The sequence below is a fragment of the Gossypium raimondii genome, chromosome 6, assembly GCF_025698545.1.
Source record: "Gossypium raimondii isolate GPD5lz chromosome 6, ASM2569854v1, whole genome shotgun sequence".
Lineage (NCBI taxonomy): Eukaryota > Viridiplantae > Streptophyta > Magnoliopsida > Malvales > Malvaceae > Gossypium > Gossypium raimondii.
Genome location: NC_068570.1, coordinates 41,750,904 through 41,773,361, shown reverse-complemented (window position 1 = coordinate 41,773,361; position 22,458 = coordinate 41,750,904). Strand labels below are relative to the sequence as shown.

At 32.6% G+C, this 22,458-nt stretch overlaps 1 protein-coding gene and 1 non-coding gene across 3 annotated transcripts; both read left to right on the top strand.

Annotated features, from left to right (window-relative positions):
* Positions 1-3,454: 3,454 nt before the first annotated feature.
* LOC105774204 (GDSL esterase/lipase At5g45910) lies at positions 3,455-5,256 on the top strand. 2 transcript variants are annotated; one of them, XM_052632144.1, is made up of 5 exons: positions 3,455-3,781; positions 3,870-4,091; positions 4,171-4,319; positions 4,443-4,716; positions 4,857-5,033. In XM_052632144.1, exons 1-5 carry the CDS (start codon positions 3,544-3,546, stop codon positions 4,880-4,882), a joined length of 909 nt encoding a protein of 302 aa, XP_052488104.1. In that variant the 5' UTR covers positions 3,455-3,543; the 3' UTR covers positions 4,883-5,033. The 2 variants fall into 2 exon arrangements, with proteins under 2 accessions (XP_052488104.1, XP_012452057.1); XM_012596603.2 differs by having other exon boundaries at positions 3,456-3,781; positions 4,862-5,256.
* A 14,211-nt stretch (positions 5,257-19,467) lies between these two features.
* LOC128042104 (small nucleolar RNA R71) lies at positions 19,468-19,574 on the top strand. Its single transcript, XR_008197312.1, has one exon. It is a non-coding gene; the product is annotated as a small nucleolar RNA R71 (small nucleolar RNA).
* Positions 19,575-22,458: the final 2,884 nt, after the last annotated feature.

Here is a 22,458-nt window from a genome sequence, read left to right as displayed (position 1 = left end):
TGCTTTTTGTCCTAAAAGTGCTTCTTAGAAGCAAATACTAAACACACCCATAATCTTTGCTGGGCAAACTGCCACATAAAAATCGAAAAAACATATAAAAGAAACTTGAGTTGCTTGAGAATAAGCTCCTCAAGTGTATTAGAGAGCCTAATTTGACATATCAAATTATGATAGATCAGAACTCTTGAGTCAACTTGTTTGACAAGGACAAGGTTTTCATCAACAACTTTTGGAGGAAGTTGTTTAGGAAGCTTGGTACTCGATTTCATTTATCCACTGCATACCATCTTGAAACAGATGGTCAAATAGAAGTCTTGAATCGATGCTTGGAGGGGGTACCTTAGGTGCATGTCAGGTGAGAAACCAAGTGACTAATTTTTGTGGTTACTCTTTGCAGAATGGTGGTATAGTACCATTTACCATTCAGCTATCAAATGTACACATTATGAAGCCCTTTATGGAAAAGAACCTCCTCTCCATTTACCATATTTAGTTGGTTCTTCTCTTGTAGCTACAGTGGACCACAACCTTCAACACCAAGAGATAGCTAGACAACTTCTCAAGTTCCTTTTGAAAACAACTTAGGATCAAATGAAACAAATGGCTGATAGGATAAGATCCAATAGAAAGTTTTAAGTGGGATATATGGTGTATTTGAGGATCTAGCCTTACAAATAACATTCCATGAGAAGGATTATGAACCAGAAACTGTCTCCCAAGTACTTTGGACCGTACCTTGTGGAAGCCAATGTAGGAAAGGTGGCTTACAGACTGTCATTACTAGAAGGATCTTGAATTCATTCCACATTTCACGTGTCCCAACTTAAGAAGAACATTAGCAAGGGTCCCTGTAGCTCTGAGTTGCCACTGGTAGGGACAAATAGGGCTCTTCTCAAGGTGCCAATTTGAGTTATTAAAAGGCATATGGTGAGAAAGGGAAATCCTGCTACCCAAAGAGGTGCTAGTGGAGTGGGCCGACAAATTCCTTGAAGACTCCACATAGGAGAACTTGCAAACCCTTCAATAAAGATATCCAACATTTGATCTTTGGGGACAAGGATTAAGTTCGAGGGGGGACTAATTGTTATGGAAGGTAGCAGCAACAATCAAATAGTTTAAAATTCTGTTATTGTTCTATTATGTTTGTTTAAGTGTAATTGGAAAAATGCAACATTTTATTGTAGAAAAAATTAATGAAAAGGTGTGTCGTGGCTAGGGTCAGAGTAGCATCTAAAACAAGTCGTTTTGGCTTAAGGCTGTTTAATTAAATAGTGTGTATTGAAGCAACAGTTAGTTAACAATTGCCAGGTTGTTACACGAGTCGTTACCCTTCCCTTTTAACACCAGTCATGGGTAGGGAAGGTAGTTATAGAAATTATGCAACAGTTTTGAACTCCTTTTATCTTTCTCTTTCTCTCTTAAATTCTCTCTTCTTCTTCCTCTTTCTTCGATGCTTTTCCTGTTCTTTTCTTTTTCCATAACAGTTTCTTATTTTTAACCTTACTATTTGATATGTTTTCTTTGTCTTTGTTAGTTTTGAAGTTGTTACTATCGAAATCCTATTTGTTGAAATTCACTTCTTTTTCTGTACACATTCATGCTGGAAGCTGATGTAAGCTAGGGTTTTGAACCCTAATTGAAAATCTTTTAAAAGAATGGGCTAAGCTTAAACCAATTTTCAAATTTGAATAAAAAAAAGTCTAAAATAGTCTTAAAATGGCAGGCTTAAAATTTTACAAATATTTAAACATATATAGGATGGGCCAAACAAAGTTTCAGCTCAAAATTATATAAAAAGTAATCCAAAATTTTATATAAGTTATTCAAACTCTTTTATATTAAGGATAAAAATCTAAATACCCGATGTGTATACACTTGAAAATTCAATGCCAAACTTGTTGTAAATACACAAATAAGGGATATCATTAATTTATAAAGGGTAAACTACACCATTAGACATTAGTCATTAAACTATGCGTAAGTTCTTTATTTAGGTCACTTAAATTTAAAAAAAAAAGAGATACAATTTGATCATTGAATTATTTGAAAGTTTTCATTTAAGATACTAAAGTATTCAAAAGTTTTTATTTAAGTCACTAGGTTTGTTAAGTTTTTTTTTAAAAGTTCTGCCAATGACCACCAATCGACAATTCAACGATTGGTACAATGTGTCAATATTTATCGACGAGTAAAAGAACAGACCTTAAATTCAAGTTGATCTAACGGTCAATGTCAGAGATCAGAGAAAAAACATGTTTGAATTTTAGTTCGTAAATTCATAACGTCCAAAGTTGTTTAATGGAAAAACAACTGAATAGTAGAAGAGAAGGGAAAAGAGAGTTTTCAATTAATGTAAACAATGCGAACATAGAAAGTCATATAACATTGATTTTAAAAGTCCAGTGATTTAAATAAAAACTTTTTAATAGTTTAGTTATCAAATTATAAATTTTTTAATTAAATGACCAAAATAAAAATTTATCCATAATTTAATGACTAATAATATAGTATTACTCATTTATAAAAGCTGCTAAGTCTAGATGGCTAATTAATTTAATCAATCGCCAACAAAGCCTGTCACGACATGAATTTAAGAAATAAGAAAGCTGCTGAGCTTGCTTCGTACCAAGTAATAAATGTCTGATTTTAAAAGAACCACTAACACATTTTGCGGTGCCCAATTCATTTCCTTTCTATGCGCAACGATGTTCAGTAGATTCTCGAGTTAAATTTGAATTCTCACCAAACTTCTTTAATGGCTCAACTGCCAAAAAGTGAAACACCATGGATTCATGGTTACACGTAGATAATATTTTTTTTACATTAATTTCATTATATATTGTTATTATATTTATTTTTTTATTTAATATTTTTCTCTACTCTTAAATAAAAGAATAGCAGGTTTCAGTACATTAAAATTAATATTATTTTATATTGATAATAATGTTAATGTCAATGTCAATGTCAATGTCAATTAAACTAATACTCAATCTAATACACATAAACAATGTTAAATATAAACAAATATGCTTTAAATTAAAACATACTATTGTTATTAAAACATATATATTATATATATTTATAAATGTTGTTAATATTCATTAATATTCCGGTAAATAATAAGGTTAGAATTTGATTGGTTTGATAGGTGATTTGTAAATATTATTTTTAATTTTTTTACGGAGTTAATGAGATACCTTAATTTCCACAGAGTTTTACAATTTTACTTACAAATAATTATGAGATAAAATAAAAAATACAATAAAAATATGTTTTTTTGTGGTAATCAGGCCCTCCACCATCAATAGGAATTAATTTTTCGGTAGCGAGTGTCTTCTAAAATTAAAGGATAAGGTAACCGACAAACTACAGTAGATAAAATTTTTTTTGTTGAATTTAGATAAGTTAAACATAGTGCTGAGATAAAAATATATAAATACAGTACAAATATTATTGGCTAATTGCTTTCTTACATTACTATTACGATACATGATCAAAGTTCACATTCTGTAGTCGGCACTTTTCTTTGTCTACTGTTTTGCCATGAAGAACAAATTTTTTATCCTCGTAATCTTATTCCAAACCGTCGACTTAGCTTTATCGACCCCCAAAAAATATGAGTCAATTTTCAACTTCGGTGACTCCCTAAGCGACACTGGCAATTTACTTCTCTCCGGTGCCCTTGTATTTCCAGTCATCGGGCAGCTACCTTACGGTGAAACCTTCTTTCAACACGCAACGGGGCGGTGCTCTGACGGACGTCTTATTATCGACTTCATTGGTAAATGCTCTTTCTCTTACAGAAACAAACTTGAAAACCCAGATTTCGTTTTCCTAACTATATGTGTGTCTTATTTGTTACAAACCAGCTGAGGCATTCAGTTTGCCTTATTTGCAACCTTACCTAGCAGTAAAACAAGGCCAGAGTTCTCAACATGGAGTCAACTTCGCATTCTCCGGAGCTACTGCACTTGATGCTGAGTTTTTCTTCCAACGAAACATGGGATCGATTTTGTGGACTAATAATTCTTTGAATGTTCAGCTTGGTTGGTTCAGGAAGCTCAAGTCCGACCTTTGCTCCGATAACGAATGTGAGTTAAATTATCTCCATTTCTTTCAGTCCTTCCACTGACCCATCTCGGAATAACATAGTACTGTTTTCTGTCGTAGCTTGTGATGATTTCTTTAAGAAATCACTTTTTCTGGTGGGAGAGATCGGTGGAAATGATTATAATTACGCCTTTTTTCTTGGTGGAAGCATTAAACAGCTTCAATCCATGGTCCCTTCAGTTGTTGGAGCAATTGCTAATGCAACCAGTGTAAGTTAGAGTTTAAGCACAAAAGTATTACAAAGCTAACACAATTTGCTTCCCATCAAGCCTTATGCTTAAGCCAAACCATTTGCAAATTATGTTAATAATTATGTGTGGATATTTTGGTAGGCATTGATAGAGGAAGGCGCAGTGGAGTTGATGGTTCCAGGGAATTTTCCTATCGGTTGCTCAGCTGTTTACTTGACATTGTTTGAAAGCCCTAAAAAGGAAGATTATGACCGTCATGGTTGCTTGAAGGCATTTAATGGTTTCGCGAAGTATCATAATAATCAGCTTAAACAAGCCCTGGATACCTTGAGACAAAAGTATCCCCATGCCAGGATTTTTTACGCTGATTACTACGGTGCCGCCATGCGTTACGTTCATGCCCCACTACATCACGGTTAGTTCCTTCTAATTCCCATGAATTTCAATATTTAAACTTGATTTAACTTAGTTGCAGCCTGGATTAGGTACGAAATAGACCCTATTAACTTAATGTTGAATTTAGTGATGTGACATGAGTATATATATTGAAAAAAGAACAGGGTTTTATGGTGGGACTCTAAAAGCATGCTGTGGAGGGGGTGGGCCATATAATTTCAATATCTCAGCAAGGTGTGGTCATCCTGGATCTGAAGCATGTAAAGATCCTTCCGTTTATTCAAATTGGGATGGAATTCATCTAACTGAAGCAGCCTATCGCCATATAGCCTTGGCTTTGATCAATGGCTCCTGTTCCCTTCCACCCCTCATATCCTCTCCTCTTTCAGATTGAATAACCCCCCTAACATGAACAGTCAATCAAGGGTCTCATTTAGATGTTCATTAGAGATCCAGGACCAATGATACATGTATGCATTGACTGTACTTGAAGGTTTTATTTGCTTTATAAATTTAGCCTCATGATTTTGAAAATAATGAGAATTAATCTACTAATTAAGATGGATTTAATTTAATTAGTGAGATATAATACCATAGATAGCAAAATATTTAAAATATTTAAAGTTTAAGATTTTAAATTAATTCAAATTTAGATTTAGATTTCAACTAATTCTAAGTTTAAAAAATAATTTTTAAAAGTTTAATTATTTATGAGGATTTTGAACCTTGTTGTTTGAATTAGTTTGGGAATTGGTCAAGGTACTGATTTGGAAAAATGCATTAAACCGGTTGACTCGAGAATTAATATGGACTGATTTATTGGGTAGTTGAACCAATTTTTTTATGAATTTTTAATGATTTATTTAATAGAACCAGATGGATTAGTCGAACCGATCAGATTGATCAAACCAGTTGGACCATTAAACTGGTGGCCTAATTATGGAAATTATAAATTAAAAGTCAAGAGTTTATAAATTAAAAAATTGTGGAAATTATGGTATAAATACATTTTTTTTTGAATATTTACAATGTATTAAATGCATGAAACTTTGTCACTGTTTTGAAAATCGGATTGGAACGGCCAGTTAGACAATTTGGATTGTGATTCGGTCCGAGTACTAGTTCGGAATAAGAGATCAGATTAGTTGACTGATGAACTGGTTGAACTAGTCGAATTGACTGAATTGATGGTTGAACTGATTTTATCTATTTTTAAATAATTTTTTATTTTTAATAATTTATCCAATGGAACCATTGAATTTGTCAAACCGGTTGAAACAAAAATCGATGGTCTGGTCGGTTTGCCTACCGGTCTAATTTTTAAAAACCTTGAATTTTTTTGATGATATAATATAAATAAAATTATTTATTTATTGTCTAGGTTTTGAAGGAAGTATGAAAGCAGAGAGAATAAAAAGAGTTCTCATGTTCTTTTAACTCATGTTCTTTTAATTAATCTTAAGCTTTGAAAATTCCAAATTTAAAATGAATTTTGAAATCCAAAATTTAACTCTTATAAAATTGGATTTAGATTTACCCAAATTCAAACCCTAACCTTTTATTTATTATCCAAACAAAATTTAAAATTTAAATTCTAAATCCAAAATTTTAACTCAAACAATGATGTCCAAACATGCCATTAAAAACTTTTTAACTTTCAAATTATTTACTTTTTACTTTTACGTCATTGAATTGTTAGTTACATAAATAAAATTAAAATAATTATTCAATTATTATTTAATATAAATTTAATTTAAATTCATTTATTTTATTTTTAATATAAATATAAATATAATTTTAAATTATTTATTAAAGATACACATATTTTATTATAATATTTTTAATGATTATTTTCTTTTTAATCACTTAAGAGTTGCGGATAAGAATGCCCTATAAGCTCAAGTAAGAGAATCAACTAAAGCATATACTAATGAACAAGATGGAAAGAAATTGATAAAGTGAAAAAAATCTGGAGAGAAAGCAAAAGAAATTATCGTCTACTTATTTTATTATCGAAAACTTTAATATCTCTAAAATAGTGCCATGTCCGTGAGGTGCCAGACACAAGATATAATCCTACAAATCAAATCTATTAGTATGGTCATATTGGAGCTAAATCAGTTAGTCATTTATCGTCTAAGGTTTCAAGACTAGTCCTAAGAGAAATTTTAAAATCTAAGATTTGATCTCATCACCAAATTTTAAATTCAGGAGTATAATGAGAAGATTATAATACCCCTACAACGTCTGATTGAATACAATCCTATGTAGTTCAATGATTAGGATTTCTTATTTAAACAAAAAGAAATGAAATAAAATAAATTGATTTCATAGATATCCCAATGACAACGATATCTAAAATCTAAAATTAAAATTTAATCTAAAAATCTTCAAAACCTAAAGAATCTAAGCTAAAGCTTAAGTTAGAAAATCTTAAGCAAAATTGTACGATTTAATTAAAAGTAGAATCTTAATATTCTAATTTAATTAACGTAAAAATTTAAACTAAAAATCTAATCAAAATACACTCTAATATAAATCTAAATCTAATTAGGAATATTAAAATTTAGAATGTATTCGAAAACTTAAGAATTTAAAATTAAATAATATCCAAAAATAAATTTAAAGATTAATGTCAAAACTAAGGATCTAAAATCTAAAATCTAATCTAATCTAAAAGTTCTAAAAGGTTAAACCTTTGAATCAAATCTATTGATCTAATTTAATATCTGAAATAATAAAAATCCTAAAATTTAAAATAAAATAAAAATTCTAAATCTAATATAAATATCTAATATTTAAAACTAATAAAAACTTAAAATCTAAAATTTCGTATTCAATATTAAAATATAAAATCTAAAGGAGAATTTATAATTTAACTCATAGATTTCAAAATCAAAATATAATCTAAAAAAAACAAAACTTAATATAAAAACCTAAATTCTAATATCGACATCAAAATAAAAATATCTTAAAACCTAAAATCAAGATCTTAGAAGTTAACCTATTTTCTAATATACAAATTCTAATGTCTAATTAAAAAAATCTAAAACAAGATTTTAAAATCTAACCTAAAAAATTAAAGAGAGCCTAAAATAATCTAAAATTTAAATTAAATAAAATAATCCCACCAACTAATATCTAACTAAAATAGAACCCAAATAAAAGTACAAATAAAAACATATCAAATAATAAAAATAAAACACGTAGAAAATAAATCATAAACGCAAACCAAAACATATAAAAATATATATCATGAAATGACAAATAACAACAATAGTAATAACACATCAAATAATATCAGCAATATCACTAATAATAACAATAAAAATAAAACGTATGTGATAATAATAATAATAATAATAATAATAATAATAATAATAATAATAAATAAAAAGAAATAAAATCTTAGTGTGAGTCAAAATTATAGAGCATCATATAAATTATTCATATCGGATATAACAATCAACATTACAAATTCATACCGTTGCATAGCAATATTCAATCAGTGTATGAGCATGTTATGTTGCATGATGCAATACAAAAGGTTCCTACCCAACCATTTGCTACACACCACGAGTTTCCAGAACCTGTCTACCGAACTCCAAATACTGCAAGCCAAAACTCGATGTGGATAAATCACCAATAACAGTAATGCAGATAAACTACCGGTAAAAATGCAATTAAGCTGCCAGTAATGTCGACTAGCCACCAGTATTGCAGACAAGCTATTAGTAATGCGATTAAATCGCACAATCTCCTCGGTATTCCAGTGCAGTGCACTAACAATATATTTCGGACTTTAAATGTCGTTGGTACTCCACGGAACTCCTCCATCAACCACAAATACCTACCTTATGCAGATGCAATATGTCACACAATCAGTAAACACATCATTCTTCCAATAATAGTTTCGGTACAATGACATGCTTTACATGCATATCAATAAACAATATGAGTGTATGCCTTGCTCACCATTCATTTAACGATAACAGAGGCATGAGTACATGTCTTTCATACAATCAATATCACATTTGGTATGTAATTAAATGCATACACGCTCAATGTCAATCATGGCATATTACGTGCATATCAATCAGTGTTTCAAAAAATTGACATGCTATACATGCATTCAACACACAATTTTCACGATGGATTTAGCAATAAGAGAAATAACATATCAAACATGCGGTTAACCAAATTATAACACAAAATCATACATTACATACAACTCATATTGGAACGATGGAAATGTGTAAGTGTACACAATCGCAACAAGTAATAAAGTGACAAGTAAATGTCGAGTTATTGTACCCATATGGACTGTGACAAGAATTATTTATGAATGCAATTAAAAACACTTTGGTGAAGAAAAATATTTTAATTTTGAGGAAGTGATTAAAACTAAATTTAATCGAGTAAAATAAAATAAAATAAAAAAAGTTCCAATGCACGATTTTAAAAGATGATTTTAATCAAGATGACATATTTGTGTTAGATTAATTACATTTCTTAACTTAGAATTACTAAACTCATGTTCATGTTTTTATGAATAAATTCGCGGCAACTCGGTAATTTGCTAACTACTGCTCATACGTACTTATTAAATTAACTAATCTCTTGAACATTTTCCAATGCCAATTCAAACAATTAATCAATCTTCATAAGCACATAAAAGATTAAGTGAGGTAACAATGTATTCCTACCTTGAAATAATTTAATCACAATAATCTTGCAAGTTATGCAAGGCTAATGTATTGTCTAATACCATCACTAATTTAACCATCAGCTACCTTAGAAGATTAAACATGCATTGATTAAGTATTGTGTCAATAAATTATAATTTCAACATGTTTAAATAATTAATTCATTAGTCACCTTACAATTATAATGCAAGAATAACTTAGTCATGGTTTTACTTAATCAAATATTTTACCAAGACCTATAACAACACAAACATAATTTTAATAACTCAAGTGGACTAAATGCAATCAACCTAATACTGAATTAAATTTAAGCTATATTAATTAAATTAAACATATCAACATCACAAGTATTCATACACATGTTCATAACAACAACAATAAAATTAAAAGGATAAGGAACAAGAATCAAATCTGGTGTTTCTTCGAGGCTTGACTAGCTCCACTTCTCATTCTACGCTCCTCATTCTCTACTTGTTCTTGTTGAATCGAGGCTTCCACCAACACTTGAATGCTGCTTCAAATGGTGGTTGAAGGACTCTTTTCTAAGAGGTGAGATCGGAAAAGGAATGGGAAGGGAAATGAAGAACAAATGAAGGGTTTTGAAGAGAGAAAGTGAGAGAGAAGTGAAGGATGAGAGGTGTTTGAGGTGTGATTGAAATGAGCAGCCAAAGGGGGTATTTATAGGTTGAGATGACTACTAAAAATATTAAAAATAAGCAGCCATAGACTCCTTACATGCCGGCCACACATGTGGCAAGTTTGAAGGTTTCAAACTTGCTATTTTAAGGTAGGGGCAAATCTAGGAAGGCATGATAAGTAGAGGGGTTTGAACACAAATTCAAGGAGTCTTCAAGGGCTACTTTGCAAGCAAAATAATCAGCCTAACAATTTGATTGGGTCAGCATGTGGGACGATTTTAGGTAGCCCAGTTCTTGGTTGGATCGGTTTTCTCAGTTCAGCACAATTGGGCCTATTTTCATAATTAATTAATAATAATTATTTAACCCAAAATAAATTGGATTAAAATTAAAATTAATTATATTATCAATTAATATTCATAATTTGGACCATCTTACGCTGAAAAATTAATTTGCCTCGATGCTTCAAAACCGCTTCTCGATTTTGTGCTTCCAATAGTGTCTGCTGAGCCAATTTTCGCCCTTTGTGTAAATCTGTCGAAAATAAACCAAAATTAATCAAAATTTATTATAAAATTAATTAAAATTCAACATGTTAATAATTTAAGTAGAATTTAATTATTTTATAATTATTATATATTTTTTAATGAGAATTACTACGAAATTGCATGAATTTGAGTTAAAAAGGGCATGAAAAAGTGCGTATATTTTCGTGTTTCCACACTCCCAAACTTAATTCATTGCTCATCCCGAATAATGCACAAATTGAAAAGAATTTCTCGGAAACACCTTTGAAAAATTCCTTCAGAACTACGTTCTTCCCAAAATTTTGAATTTAGTACACTTATTAGCAAGAACAAAGATATTTACGCTACTTAAGTATACATATCATTCAAATTAATCTCAATTATTATTATGATAGCAAAAATAGACTAAATGCTTTCTCAATAAATACATGTTAAATCTCTACCAATTTGATTTTATTTACTTATTCAAGATTAAGTTGCAATCATTAAGTTTAATTTATGTCTTCATATGTTGAACATAGCAATTTCTCTCCACTAATGTAGGTAGCATAAAAACTTGAATCAATATGTCTTTTAAATAGGTTGTAACGTGGCTAGGCTAGAGGTAGGTAAAAGATAGATAAATTTAGGCTAAAAGAACCCTAGACTCAGCTCGAATTGGATCTTCGAAATAATTACCTTCAAAACACCAACTTATTTTGCTTTCACATGCTCTTTTGTACATATATTTTCTTTCAAGTACATATGTTTTTTTTAACACAAGCATTTTGCTGTATGTACTACAAATTTTGAGCATTTGATACTTCTTTTCAACTCCCCCAAACTTATTTTCAAAGAATATTTTGAATAGTACTGAGTCTAGTGTTTGAGACAATTTAAAGATAATTAAGAGAAAAGTGATGACTAAATATTGCAAGGGTTCAAATAAAGTTAGTTTGAAAGGCTGAAACGGTCCAAACAAAAGTTTCCTAAATCATTTTCAACATTCCATGCTTCCTAGGATTTCTCCTCAAGAAACTACTAAGTCAATTTTAGATACTTAAACTTTTATACATGCCTAACTTTCTCGAGGAACTAAAAATTTTATGGTATGATTTGCATGCTTTATTAAGAATACATTTATGTCATAATTTAGCCAACATAATAATTATTGAAATATTAGAATTTTATTCATATTGAAGTTTAGCATACTTAACAAAATTTCAAATTTTTGAACAAAATATATCCTAATCATAACTAAAAGAAAAAATTATTCTGAGAGAAAATGATTTCAAATTTTTGGTCCCCTTACTTAAGATGAACAATGTCCTCATTGTTAAAAGTGAATAGATACTGTACACCAGGTAGGATTCTAGAAAAGAGGAGGTGAGTCAGTTGGACTGCTTTAGTACCAAGCTCTCTCTAGATCCAATCCTAGACATGTACATATCTATTGCCACACTTCTTTTTTTTAAACTTGTTCATTTTTATCTATGATTTCCAAATCTTATTTTATTATGTTAAAATAAAATTCCTAATAGATCCTAATCCTAAAATAACCTAAGAAAGAAAATAACATAAGGTAAAGATCCCTCCTTTTTATTTACTTACAGATCCCTCAGAATCCGACTCATCTTTTGCTCCATCATCTTTATTTTTGCATGAATCGCTTCGCTCCTTCTTTGATAGTAGACTCCATGGTTCAAATATGAAATCTGGAAACTCAGGCACAAAAATAAATGGGTCATTGTATATTTTCGTAAGAGCACTTTGCATTGAGTAATCCCGTATTTTTTAATATCTCCTATAAGCTTGTTGCTGCCACTGAATAAGTTGCATTATGTCCACCAACTTTGATCTCTCATTTCGAAGATCTGGGTAAGGCGATTGAGTTCTGAACATTGAGGTTTTCATGTCAGGTTCAGTTACTAGTTCCATTGGTTCTGCCTTATCAGGGATTTCAGTTGACTGCATTAGTTCGATTTTTGTGGGATCTTTTTTTTCTTCTTCTTTGGGATCCTCGCTCTCTTTAACTCGTTGCTGGAGAGCAGAGTCTCTGGCTATTCGATAGAGGTCCCAATCTGTGATTGTGCCCTGGTTATAACTTGTCTTCTTTATGTTTGTAAGATTTTTAGTTTTTAAGCACAAAATTATTATCATAAAGGGAAAGTAAGCTGGGCCAGAATGCATAGTGGCACAATTCTGAATTTCTCTTAGAATGATTTTTCCCACATTAATGATATTTCCAGTTAAAATCGAGTATAATAAGACCATTCACTTTAATGAAATTATAGTCCCATGTGAAATAGGCATAAGGCTGAATCGAATGAAATAGAACCATGCATTCGCTAGTGGTGTCAAATATTCTCTGTGACAAGTATGAATTCCTTGCTTTGACACAGTCCACTTAGAAACTATAACTGTATGTTCCTCGAGAATTTCTTGTATATTTTTAGTCTCAATATTTCTCATCAAGGAAGAATATTCATCGTCTTCGAAATCAGATAATTCAAGGAATTCATTAATAGTGTTTGAGGTTATTGGTACCTTCATTCCTCAGACAGAAACTTCCATTAATTCGTTTGAGGTCAAATTTGCATAAAATTCACGAACTAATTCCTCATCTACACTTGGTCTTTTCTCACAAAATAACTCCCAATTGAGAGCTTCAACAATTTGTCGAATGCGTGCCATGAAAACAATATAGTTTCTTTCTATCAGTATAAAGCCTTTTTTAGGGTGCATTTGTTTATTCTTGAAAATGCTTTCATATCTCGCTTTGGCTTCTTCACAGTAAAATTTGTTTTGTGATTTGTCAATTTGGACAGAGGCACGAGTTCTCTTGCGAGGCATGATTAACATGAACATAAGATAGAAACAAATATTTTCTCAAAAATTTAATTAGTAAAAGTAATATATTAACAATTCAAAATAAATTGAAAAGTTTAAATAATTAAAACGAATTTAAATTTTGAAGAAAACTTTCTTACCACATTATATATAAAAATTAAGAACTCAAATAAAATTAGAAGAAAATTATTGTAATTGAAGGATGGTTGGAAGGGTTATCGGCTAAGTGTGGGGTGTTGGTGCGAGTAGCAAGGTTGGTGTGCCGCGCGGATTCTAGAAAGCTGTCGGGCATGCGGGCAGATGTGCGAGGGAGTAGTAGGGCTTGGTGTGAGTAGTTTCGCGAGCAGCAGGTAGTAGCGTTGGGGCACGTGAACTAGAGCTGGGAGTGGTATAATGAGCGAGGAGAAAGACATGTAAGGTAGCAGCAGCGTGCGATGGAGGCAGGTCCTTGCGGGGTGAGCTGTTGACCAGGTATGATAAGTACGTGCGGGGTGAGCTGCTGGCCGAATAGGGTTGTTGGGCGGTGTTATTGCTAGTGGTTAGGAGCTATGGCACTTGGTGGTTTTTGGATGCTAGGATCGATGGTGGAACGGGTGAATGGAGGTTGGTTTGATGAGTGATGAATGATGGATAAGGTTGGTGGAATTTATAGGGAAGAGGGTAGGAGTTTAATTAGAATTCTTAGAACAATTTGATAGTTAAAATATTCTAAGTTCTAATTCTACACAAACTTAATAACAATTAATAATTAATATAATGCATATTAAATTATTATTTGCTATTAATTTATTGAAATCAAAAATATTAAATAAAATATGATCAAATTTAAATTAATCCTAATTCTATGCAAAGTTGATAATAATTAATAAATATTATAATAAATATAATTATATACTAGTTATTATCATCTAATTTATTAAAATTAAATTAAAAAATTATTCTAGATGCCTTTAAAAAATATCAGCAAAAAGAGCTATCTAATTTCTAATGTTTACAAAAGGAGCAACCAAATTTTGAAAAGAATTCAATTAAGTATCTAGACTTAAAGAAAAATTGAAAATTGAGTTCCAATCAAAACTTGGATCAAAATTGACCATTTTATTTGAAAAACTAAAAATTTATTTTTCCATTTAGGGAATAATTTCTCAGAAGATTATGTTAAAATCAATTCCCAGGAAAGATTGGAGGGGCCACAAACGGTCCCACTTAAGTTCCAATCTCCTAGAAAGGATTTATTTAAATATACTAATCCTGAAAATATATCCTAAATCATTTATTTAAAAAGAAAAATGAGAAAAATTAAATATCTGATAAAATGAACGAGATTTGATCCCGCTCAATTTTATCCCCCAGTAATGTTTTAAGCACTGAGCATTGACTCAAAAATTACCTCCCTTACCTTGAAGTTCGACAACTCCATATGGGAAAACTTGGGGAATCTTAAATGGATCGGACTAACGTGATTTTAACTTACTTGGAGAGAACCTTAATCTTGAGTTGAATAACTAGACTTGTTGACCTGCTTCAAATTCTTGAACTCGATTGTGCTTGTCATGCCATCTTTTAAGTCTTTTCTTGAATAGTTTGGCATTCTCGTATGAGAACATTCAATATTCTTCCAACTCATTAATTTAAAGCATCCATTTCTCTTTAGCAAGCTTAAAATCCAAGTTGAGTTGTTGGAGAGCCAAACAAGCTTTGTGTTCTAACTCTAAAGGCAGATGACAGGCTTTCATAAAGACCAACCTATTGGGTGACATGCCTAAAGGTGTCTTGTATGCTGTCTTATAAGCCCATAAAGCATCATCCAATCTTTTGAACCAATCTCGTCGATTCAGGCAAACTACCTTCTCGAGTATGCCTTTGATCTCTTCGTTTTCCTGTTCAGCTTGCCCATTCGTCTGCGAATGGTAAGCTGTGGCAACCTTATGCTTCACTCCATGTTTGTCGAGTAACCATTTCAACCATTTGTTCACAAAATGGGACCCTTCATCACTGATGATAGCTCTCGAGGTTCCAAACCTTGTGAACACATGCTTCTACAAAAACTTCATCACAACCTTAACATCATTCGTCGGGTATGCCTCCATCTCAACCAATTTATACACATAGCCTACTGCTACCAATATGTACTTGTGACCAAAAGAAGGAGGGAAAGGATCGAGAAAGTTAATCCCCCAAATATCGAATAATTCTACCTCAATGATGTTTGTTCAGGGTATCTCATTTCTGTTGGTGATGTTTCCAACCCTCTGGCATCGATCATAACTCTTTATATAAACATACACATTTTTGAATAATGTTGGCCAAAAGAATCCGGCTTGCAATACTTTGTCCGCAGTATGTGTACCTCCAAAGTGTCCCCCACTCGGAGCTGAGTGGAAATGATATAGAATCTTATGTACTTCATCTGCACACTTTTTAAACAAATATGACTCTTCCCAAAAATAGTACTTCACATAGTGAAGAAACTTTTTCTTTTGATGATACGTCTTATCAATCAACATCCAACCACAAGCTAAATACTTAGAAATATCAGTAAACCAAGGGGTATTATGGACATGATTTAGCTTCAGTCTGTGTTCATCTGGGAATGTCTCCTGAATGGGTATAAGTGGAGAATTCCCTTCTTGCGGCTCCAATCTGAACAAGTGGCCTGCTACTTGATTTTCTGCCCCTTTCGATCTTGAATTTCTAGATCAAACTCTTGGAGTAGAAGTACCCATTGGATCAATCTCAGCTTAGTGTCTTTCTTAGCAAGTAAATACTTAATTGCCGAATGATCCATGTAGACCGTCACTTTGGTACCTAAAAGATAAGATCAAAACTTGCCAAAAGAAAACACAATAGCAATTAGCTCTTTCTCTGTGACTGTATAATTCAATTAAGCCTTGTTAGAGTTTGAATTGCATAGTAGATAGGATGAAAAACTTTGTTCCTTTGGTGGCCCATCACAGCTCCTATCGCGAAGTCACTTGCGTCACACATCAGTTCAAATGGCAAATCCTAGTTCGATGTAACGATGATGGGTGCTAAAACTAACCAAATCTTCAAATCATTGAAAGCTCTTAAGCACTCTTCATCAAATTTGAACATCATGTCCTTCTCCAATAATTTGCACAAGGGTTTAGCAATTTTGGAGAAGTCCTTGATAAATCTTCGATATCAACCAACGTGGCCCAAAAAGCTCCTAACACCGTTTACAGATGTTGGAGGTGGAAGTTTCTCAATAACATCTACCTTTTCTTTATCTACCTCGATTCCATGTCTCGTTATCCGATGCCCTAGAACAATACCTTCTCGTACCATGAAATGACCGTTTTCTCAGTTGAGTACGAGGTTTGTTTCTTCGCATCGGCTTAGTACATTGCTAAATTGGCTAAGAAATCATTGTATGTATCTCCAAATACTGGAAAATCATTCATAAACACTTTCAAATACTTCTCAACCATTTCAGTAAAAGTAGACACCATACATCTTTGAAATGTACCAGGTGCATTACATAAACCAAATGGCATGCGTCTAAATGCAAATGTACCGTACAGGCATGTGAATGTTATCTTGTGTTGATCCTCTGGTGCTGCTATAATCTGATTATACCCTGAGTATCCATCGAGAAAATAGTAATAGTCTTGCCTCGCAAGTCTATCCAGCATCTAGTCTAAGAACGACAAAGGAAAGTGATCTTTCCTAGTCGCTTTGTTCAGCTTTCGGTAATCGATACAAATTCTTCATCCCATAACCGTTCTAGTCAGTATCAACTCGTTATTCTCGTTCTGAACAACTGTAATACCTCCTTTTTTTGGCACGCACTGGACTGGACTTACCCATGAATTGTCTAAGATGGGGTAAATTATACCCGCTCTAACCACTTAATGATTTCTTTCTTTGCCACGTCCTTCGTGATAGGGTCCAGTCTTCGTTGTTCATCAATCATCCCTTTCTCGGCATCTTCTAGGATGATCTTGTGCATGCATATAGACGGACTAATGCCACGAATATCGACTATGGTCTATCCAATAGCCTTCTTGAATTATTTCAACACTAGGATGAGTTTCTCTTCTTGCTCTTCGGTTAACTCTGCTGAAACAATTACAGGCAAAGTAGAACAATTACCTAAATAAACATATTTTAAATGTGAGAGAAGTACCTTCAGTTCTAATTTAGGTGGCTCCTCAATTGACGCTTTCGGCTGGATGTAATCTGTACTTTCTAACTCCAAAGATTCAATGCGAGATTGCGGTTTAAATCCCCTTTGATTAGCTTCTAGCAAAGCTAAGTATTCATCCCCCTCTTCATCACTTGGAGGGTTTGATGTCAAAATTTTCTCCAACGGGTTCTCAACATAGTTGAGTTCCTTTTACATGATTAGTTCCTCTAAATTAGACACTGCAGAACAATCATCAAGTGTGTCAGGAAATCGTATAAACATAAAAACATTAAATGTTACTTGATCATCCTGAACACGCATAGTAAGCTCGCCATTCTGCACATCAATAAGGGTCCTTTTAGTCACTAGGAAAGGCCTTCCTAGGATGATTGGCACCTCTTTATCTACCTCAAAGTCTAGAATAACAAAGTCAGTAGGAAAAATAAATTTATCTACACGTACCAATACATCCTCGATTTTTCCTTCTGGATGTGCTAAAGATTGACCTGCTAATTGAAGTGTAACTGTAGTAGATCTAACTTCAGATATCCCTAATTTTCTGACTATGGGCATGGGCATCAAGTTGATGCTTGCACCCAAATCGCATAGTGCCTTACCACAATACATTGCTCCAATGTTACAAGGTATGGTAAAACATCTAGGATCCTTCAAATTTAGGGGTAGTTTGTCTTGAAGATATGCACTGCATTCTTTCGTTAATGCCACCGTCTCAAATTCTCCAAGTCTCCGTTTCTTAGACAGGATACCCTTCATGAATTTGACATAATCCGGCATCCGTTTCAAGTGCTTCTACTAATGGACTGTTGATATGAAGTTGCTTAAGTACGTCTTGAAACTTCTTGAACTAAAATTCTTGTTTTTGCTTTTGAAGCCTTTGAGGGTAAGGTGATGGAGGCTTCTTTACTAGAACTGGTTGATTCATATTCTGTGGCAATTATGCATCTAACAAAGTTGTTAGTTTATCAAAATTAACTGGTTCAGAAGTTACCTTATCGGTTTTTGTAGATTTTGGTTCCAGTGAGACTAGAATTTCAACACTCGGATGAACTTCCACTGAGTCTTGAGCATCAGCTAACTCTTCTTCAACTTTGACAGTGTTAGGCTTAATGTCTTTCCACTCCTCAATTTCAATGCTTTACAATGCTCTTTCCCCAGATTTCTTAGATTCTCCGTATCACTAGGCAAAGCACCTTGTGGACAGTTTCTGAGTTTAGTGGCAAGCTGGCCCATTTGGTTTTCCAGGTTTTTCTATGTTGCTACTTGGCTTTGGATTAAGACATCATTTTTGGCTATGTATGCCTTCAACAAGTTTTCCAAGCCATTGGAAGATTCAACTTGAGGTTGCTTCTAAACCTATTGGGTAAAAATAGGTGGCTGGGTTGGACATAAGTGTTACTTGGTCCAGCCCCTTGGTTACTCCAAGAGAAATTAGGGTGGTTTCACCAAGATGGATTATAAAAATTGGATTGCAGTCCTTGCCTTCCTCGATTCTGGTTCTGATTACCCATGTAATACATAGATTCTGGGTTTGATGGACATTCTTCGAACAAATATCCTTCCCCATAATAAACATAGGCTAGATTTTCAAATTGATTGGGTGACTGAGCTGCAAGACTATTAAACCCATTAGTGGTAAAATTTTTAAGCATCAATGATATTGTGGATACTTGAGATGCAAGTGAAGTGAGAGCATCCACTTCATGTACTCCAACGACTCGTCTTCCTAACACTGCTCGATTGATTGGCCATTGATAATTGTTGCTAGCTATCCTCTCAATGATTTCATAATCCTTGTTATAACAATTTGAAAGGAGAAAACCATTAGCATAAGCGTCCACTACCATCCTTGTGTGAGCATTGAGACCATTATAGAACGTCTCAAGTTGGATGCAATGAGGGATTCTGTGATGAGGTCACTTCCGTAATAGTTCTTTGTACCTTTCACATGCCTCATACGAGGACTCATCATCCATTTGTTGGAAAGCAATGATCTCGTTCCTCAAATTAACATTCTTGCTAGGCGAGAAATACTTCATGAGGAATCTTTTTGCTAACTCTTGCCATGTTGAAATGGATTTTGGTGGCAATGAGTTCAACCAAGCTCGAGCTCTGTCCCTTAGTGAATATGGGAATAGCTTTAATCGTAGTGCATCTTTGGGTACTCTGGCTAGCTTAAAAGAATTGCTCACCTCCATAAACAGTCTTAAGTGAAGGTGAGGATCTTTAGTAGGCATTCCACTGAATTGGCCCACTGTCTGAAGCATCTGGAACATGACTAGCTTCAGGTCGAACTATTGTGCCTTGATTTTGGGTCTCTCAAAACCCGAATTAAAATCATGAAACACTGGAATGACATACTGCCTTAAAGCTCTATCCCTATCATCAGTAATAAGGATAGGATTTTAAGCAGGGTTTGCTCTATTTCTTTGATTTAGATTTTTGTAGTTTATCTCTTCGGTCCTTCTCTGAATTGCTTGTCTTATTCGTTGTCGAAAAGTTCTTTCAATCTTAGGGTTTACAGGAAGTAAATCGATAATTCGATCAATACTTATAAACACCTGAAAATAAATTGAAACAAACACCTGAAACAAAAATAGGAAAACTAATTAAGTTAAAATTGAACAGAAAATAAACCAAAATGCAAAATTCACAAATTCACAACGGCGCCAAAAACTTGGAATGATGGAAAAGTGCAAGTGTACACAATTGCAACAAGTAATAAAGTGACAAGTAAATATCGAATTATCGTACCCATAGGGACTATGAAAAGAATTATTTATGAATGCAATTAAAAACACTTTGGTGAGGAAAAAGTATGTTGATTTTGAGGAAGTGATTAAAAACTAAATTTAACTATGTAAAATAAAATAAATATAAAATAAAATTTCCAATGCATGATTTCAAAAGATGATTTTAATCAAGATGACATAATTGTGTTAGATTAATTACATTTCTTAACTTGGAATTACAAAACTCATGTTCATGTTGTTATAAATAAATTCACGGCAACTTGGTAATTTGCTAACTATCGCTCATACACACTTATTAAATTAACTAATCTCTTGAATATTTTCTAATTTTAATTCAAACAATTAATCAATCTTCATAAGCACATAGAAGATTAAGTGAGGTAACAATGTATTCCTACCTCAAAACAATTTAATCACAATAATCTTGCAAGTTATGCAAGGCTAATGTATTGTCTAATACCGTCGCTAATTTAACCCTCAACTACCTTAGAAGATTAAACATGTACTTGATTAAGTATTGTGTCAATTAATTATAATTTCAACATGTTTAAATAATTAATTCATCAGTCACCTTACAATTATAATGCAAGAATAACTTATTCATGGTTTTACTTAATCAAACATTTTACCAAGACCTATAACAACACAAACATAATTTTAATAACTCAAGTGGACGAAATGCAATCAACCTAATACGAATTAAATTTAAGCCATATTAATTAAATTAAACATATCAACATCACAAGTATTCATACACATGTTCATAACAACAACAATAAAATTAAAAGGATAAGGAACAAAAATCAAATCTGGTGTTTCTCCGAGGCTTGACTACCTCCGCTTCTCATTCTGCGCTCCTCATTCTCTACTTATTCTTGTTGAATCGAGGCTTCCATGAACACTTGAATGCTACTTCAAATGGTGGTTGAAGGACTCTTTTCGAAGAGGTGAGATCGAAAAAGGAATGGGAAAGGAAATGAAGAACAAATGAAGGGTTTTGAAGAGAGAAAGTGAGAGAGAAGTGAAATGATGAGAGGTGTGATTGAAATGAACAGCCAAGGGGGGTATTTATAGGTTGAGATGAATACTAAAAATAGTAAAAAGAAGCAGCCATAACTCCCCCCATGGTCGGCCACACATGTGGCAAGTTCGAAGGTTTCAAACTTGCTATTTTAAGGTAGGGGCAAATCTAGGAAGGCATGATAAGTAGACGGGTTTGAATTCAAATTCAAGGAGTCTTCAAGGGCTATTGTGCAAGCCAAATAATCAGCCAAACAAGTTGATTAGGTCAGAATGTGGGACAGTTTTGGGTAGCCCAGTGCTCAGTCGGATCGGTTTTCTCAATTCAGCTCAATTGGGCCTCCTTTCATAATTAATTAATAATAATTATTGAACCCAAAATTAATTGGATTAAAATTAAAATTAATTATATTATGAATTAATATTCATAATTTGGACTGTCTTAGGCTAAAAAATTATTTTTCCTGAATGCTTCAAAATTACTTCTAAATTTTGTGCTTCTTGTAGTGTCTGCCGAGTCAATTTTCACCTTTTGTGCGAATCTATTCAAAATAAATCAAAAGTTAACATAAAATTAATTAAAATTAAATATGTTAATAATTTAATTACAATTTTATTATTTTATAATTATTATACATTTTTCGAAGAGAATTACTACAAATTTCATGAATTTGAGTTGAAAAGGGCATGAAAAAGTGTGTATATTTTCGTGTTTACACATACACAATTCAATAGGTCCCAACAAGGCCCTCTACAATTGGGCTTCCTATTTAAATACGTGCCTTGCTTGACGCTCCATTTATTAGCACTTAGGCCATTTGACCATGCCAAAACCAGCAAATATAACTACCAATTTAGAACATATTTTAAGATTTTTAGACTAATTTAGCAAAGGGAAATACCCACACCTTAATTTTCAATCTACAACACTAACCCAAAAATTTGAAACTCCAAAACTTAGATCTAGACTACCCTAGGTCAGATTTGCACTTAATCATCATTAAACTTTAGTAGAAACGTACATTGGGCCTAACAGATTCGGTTAAAAAGGAATTAACAAAGGACACAATAGATCCACTATCGGTAAGCAATACTTACATTGTTTGCTACAATTCGAGGA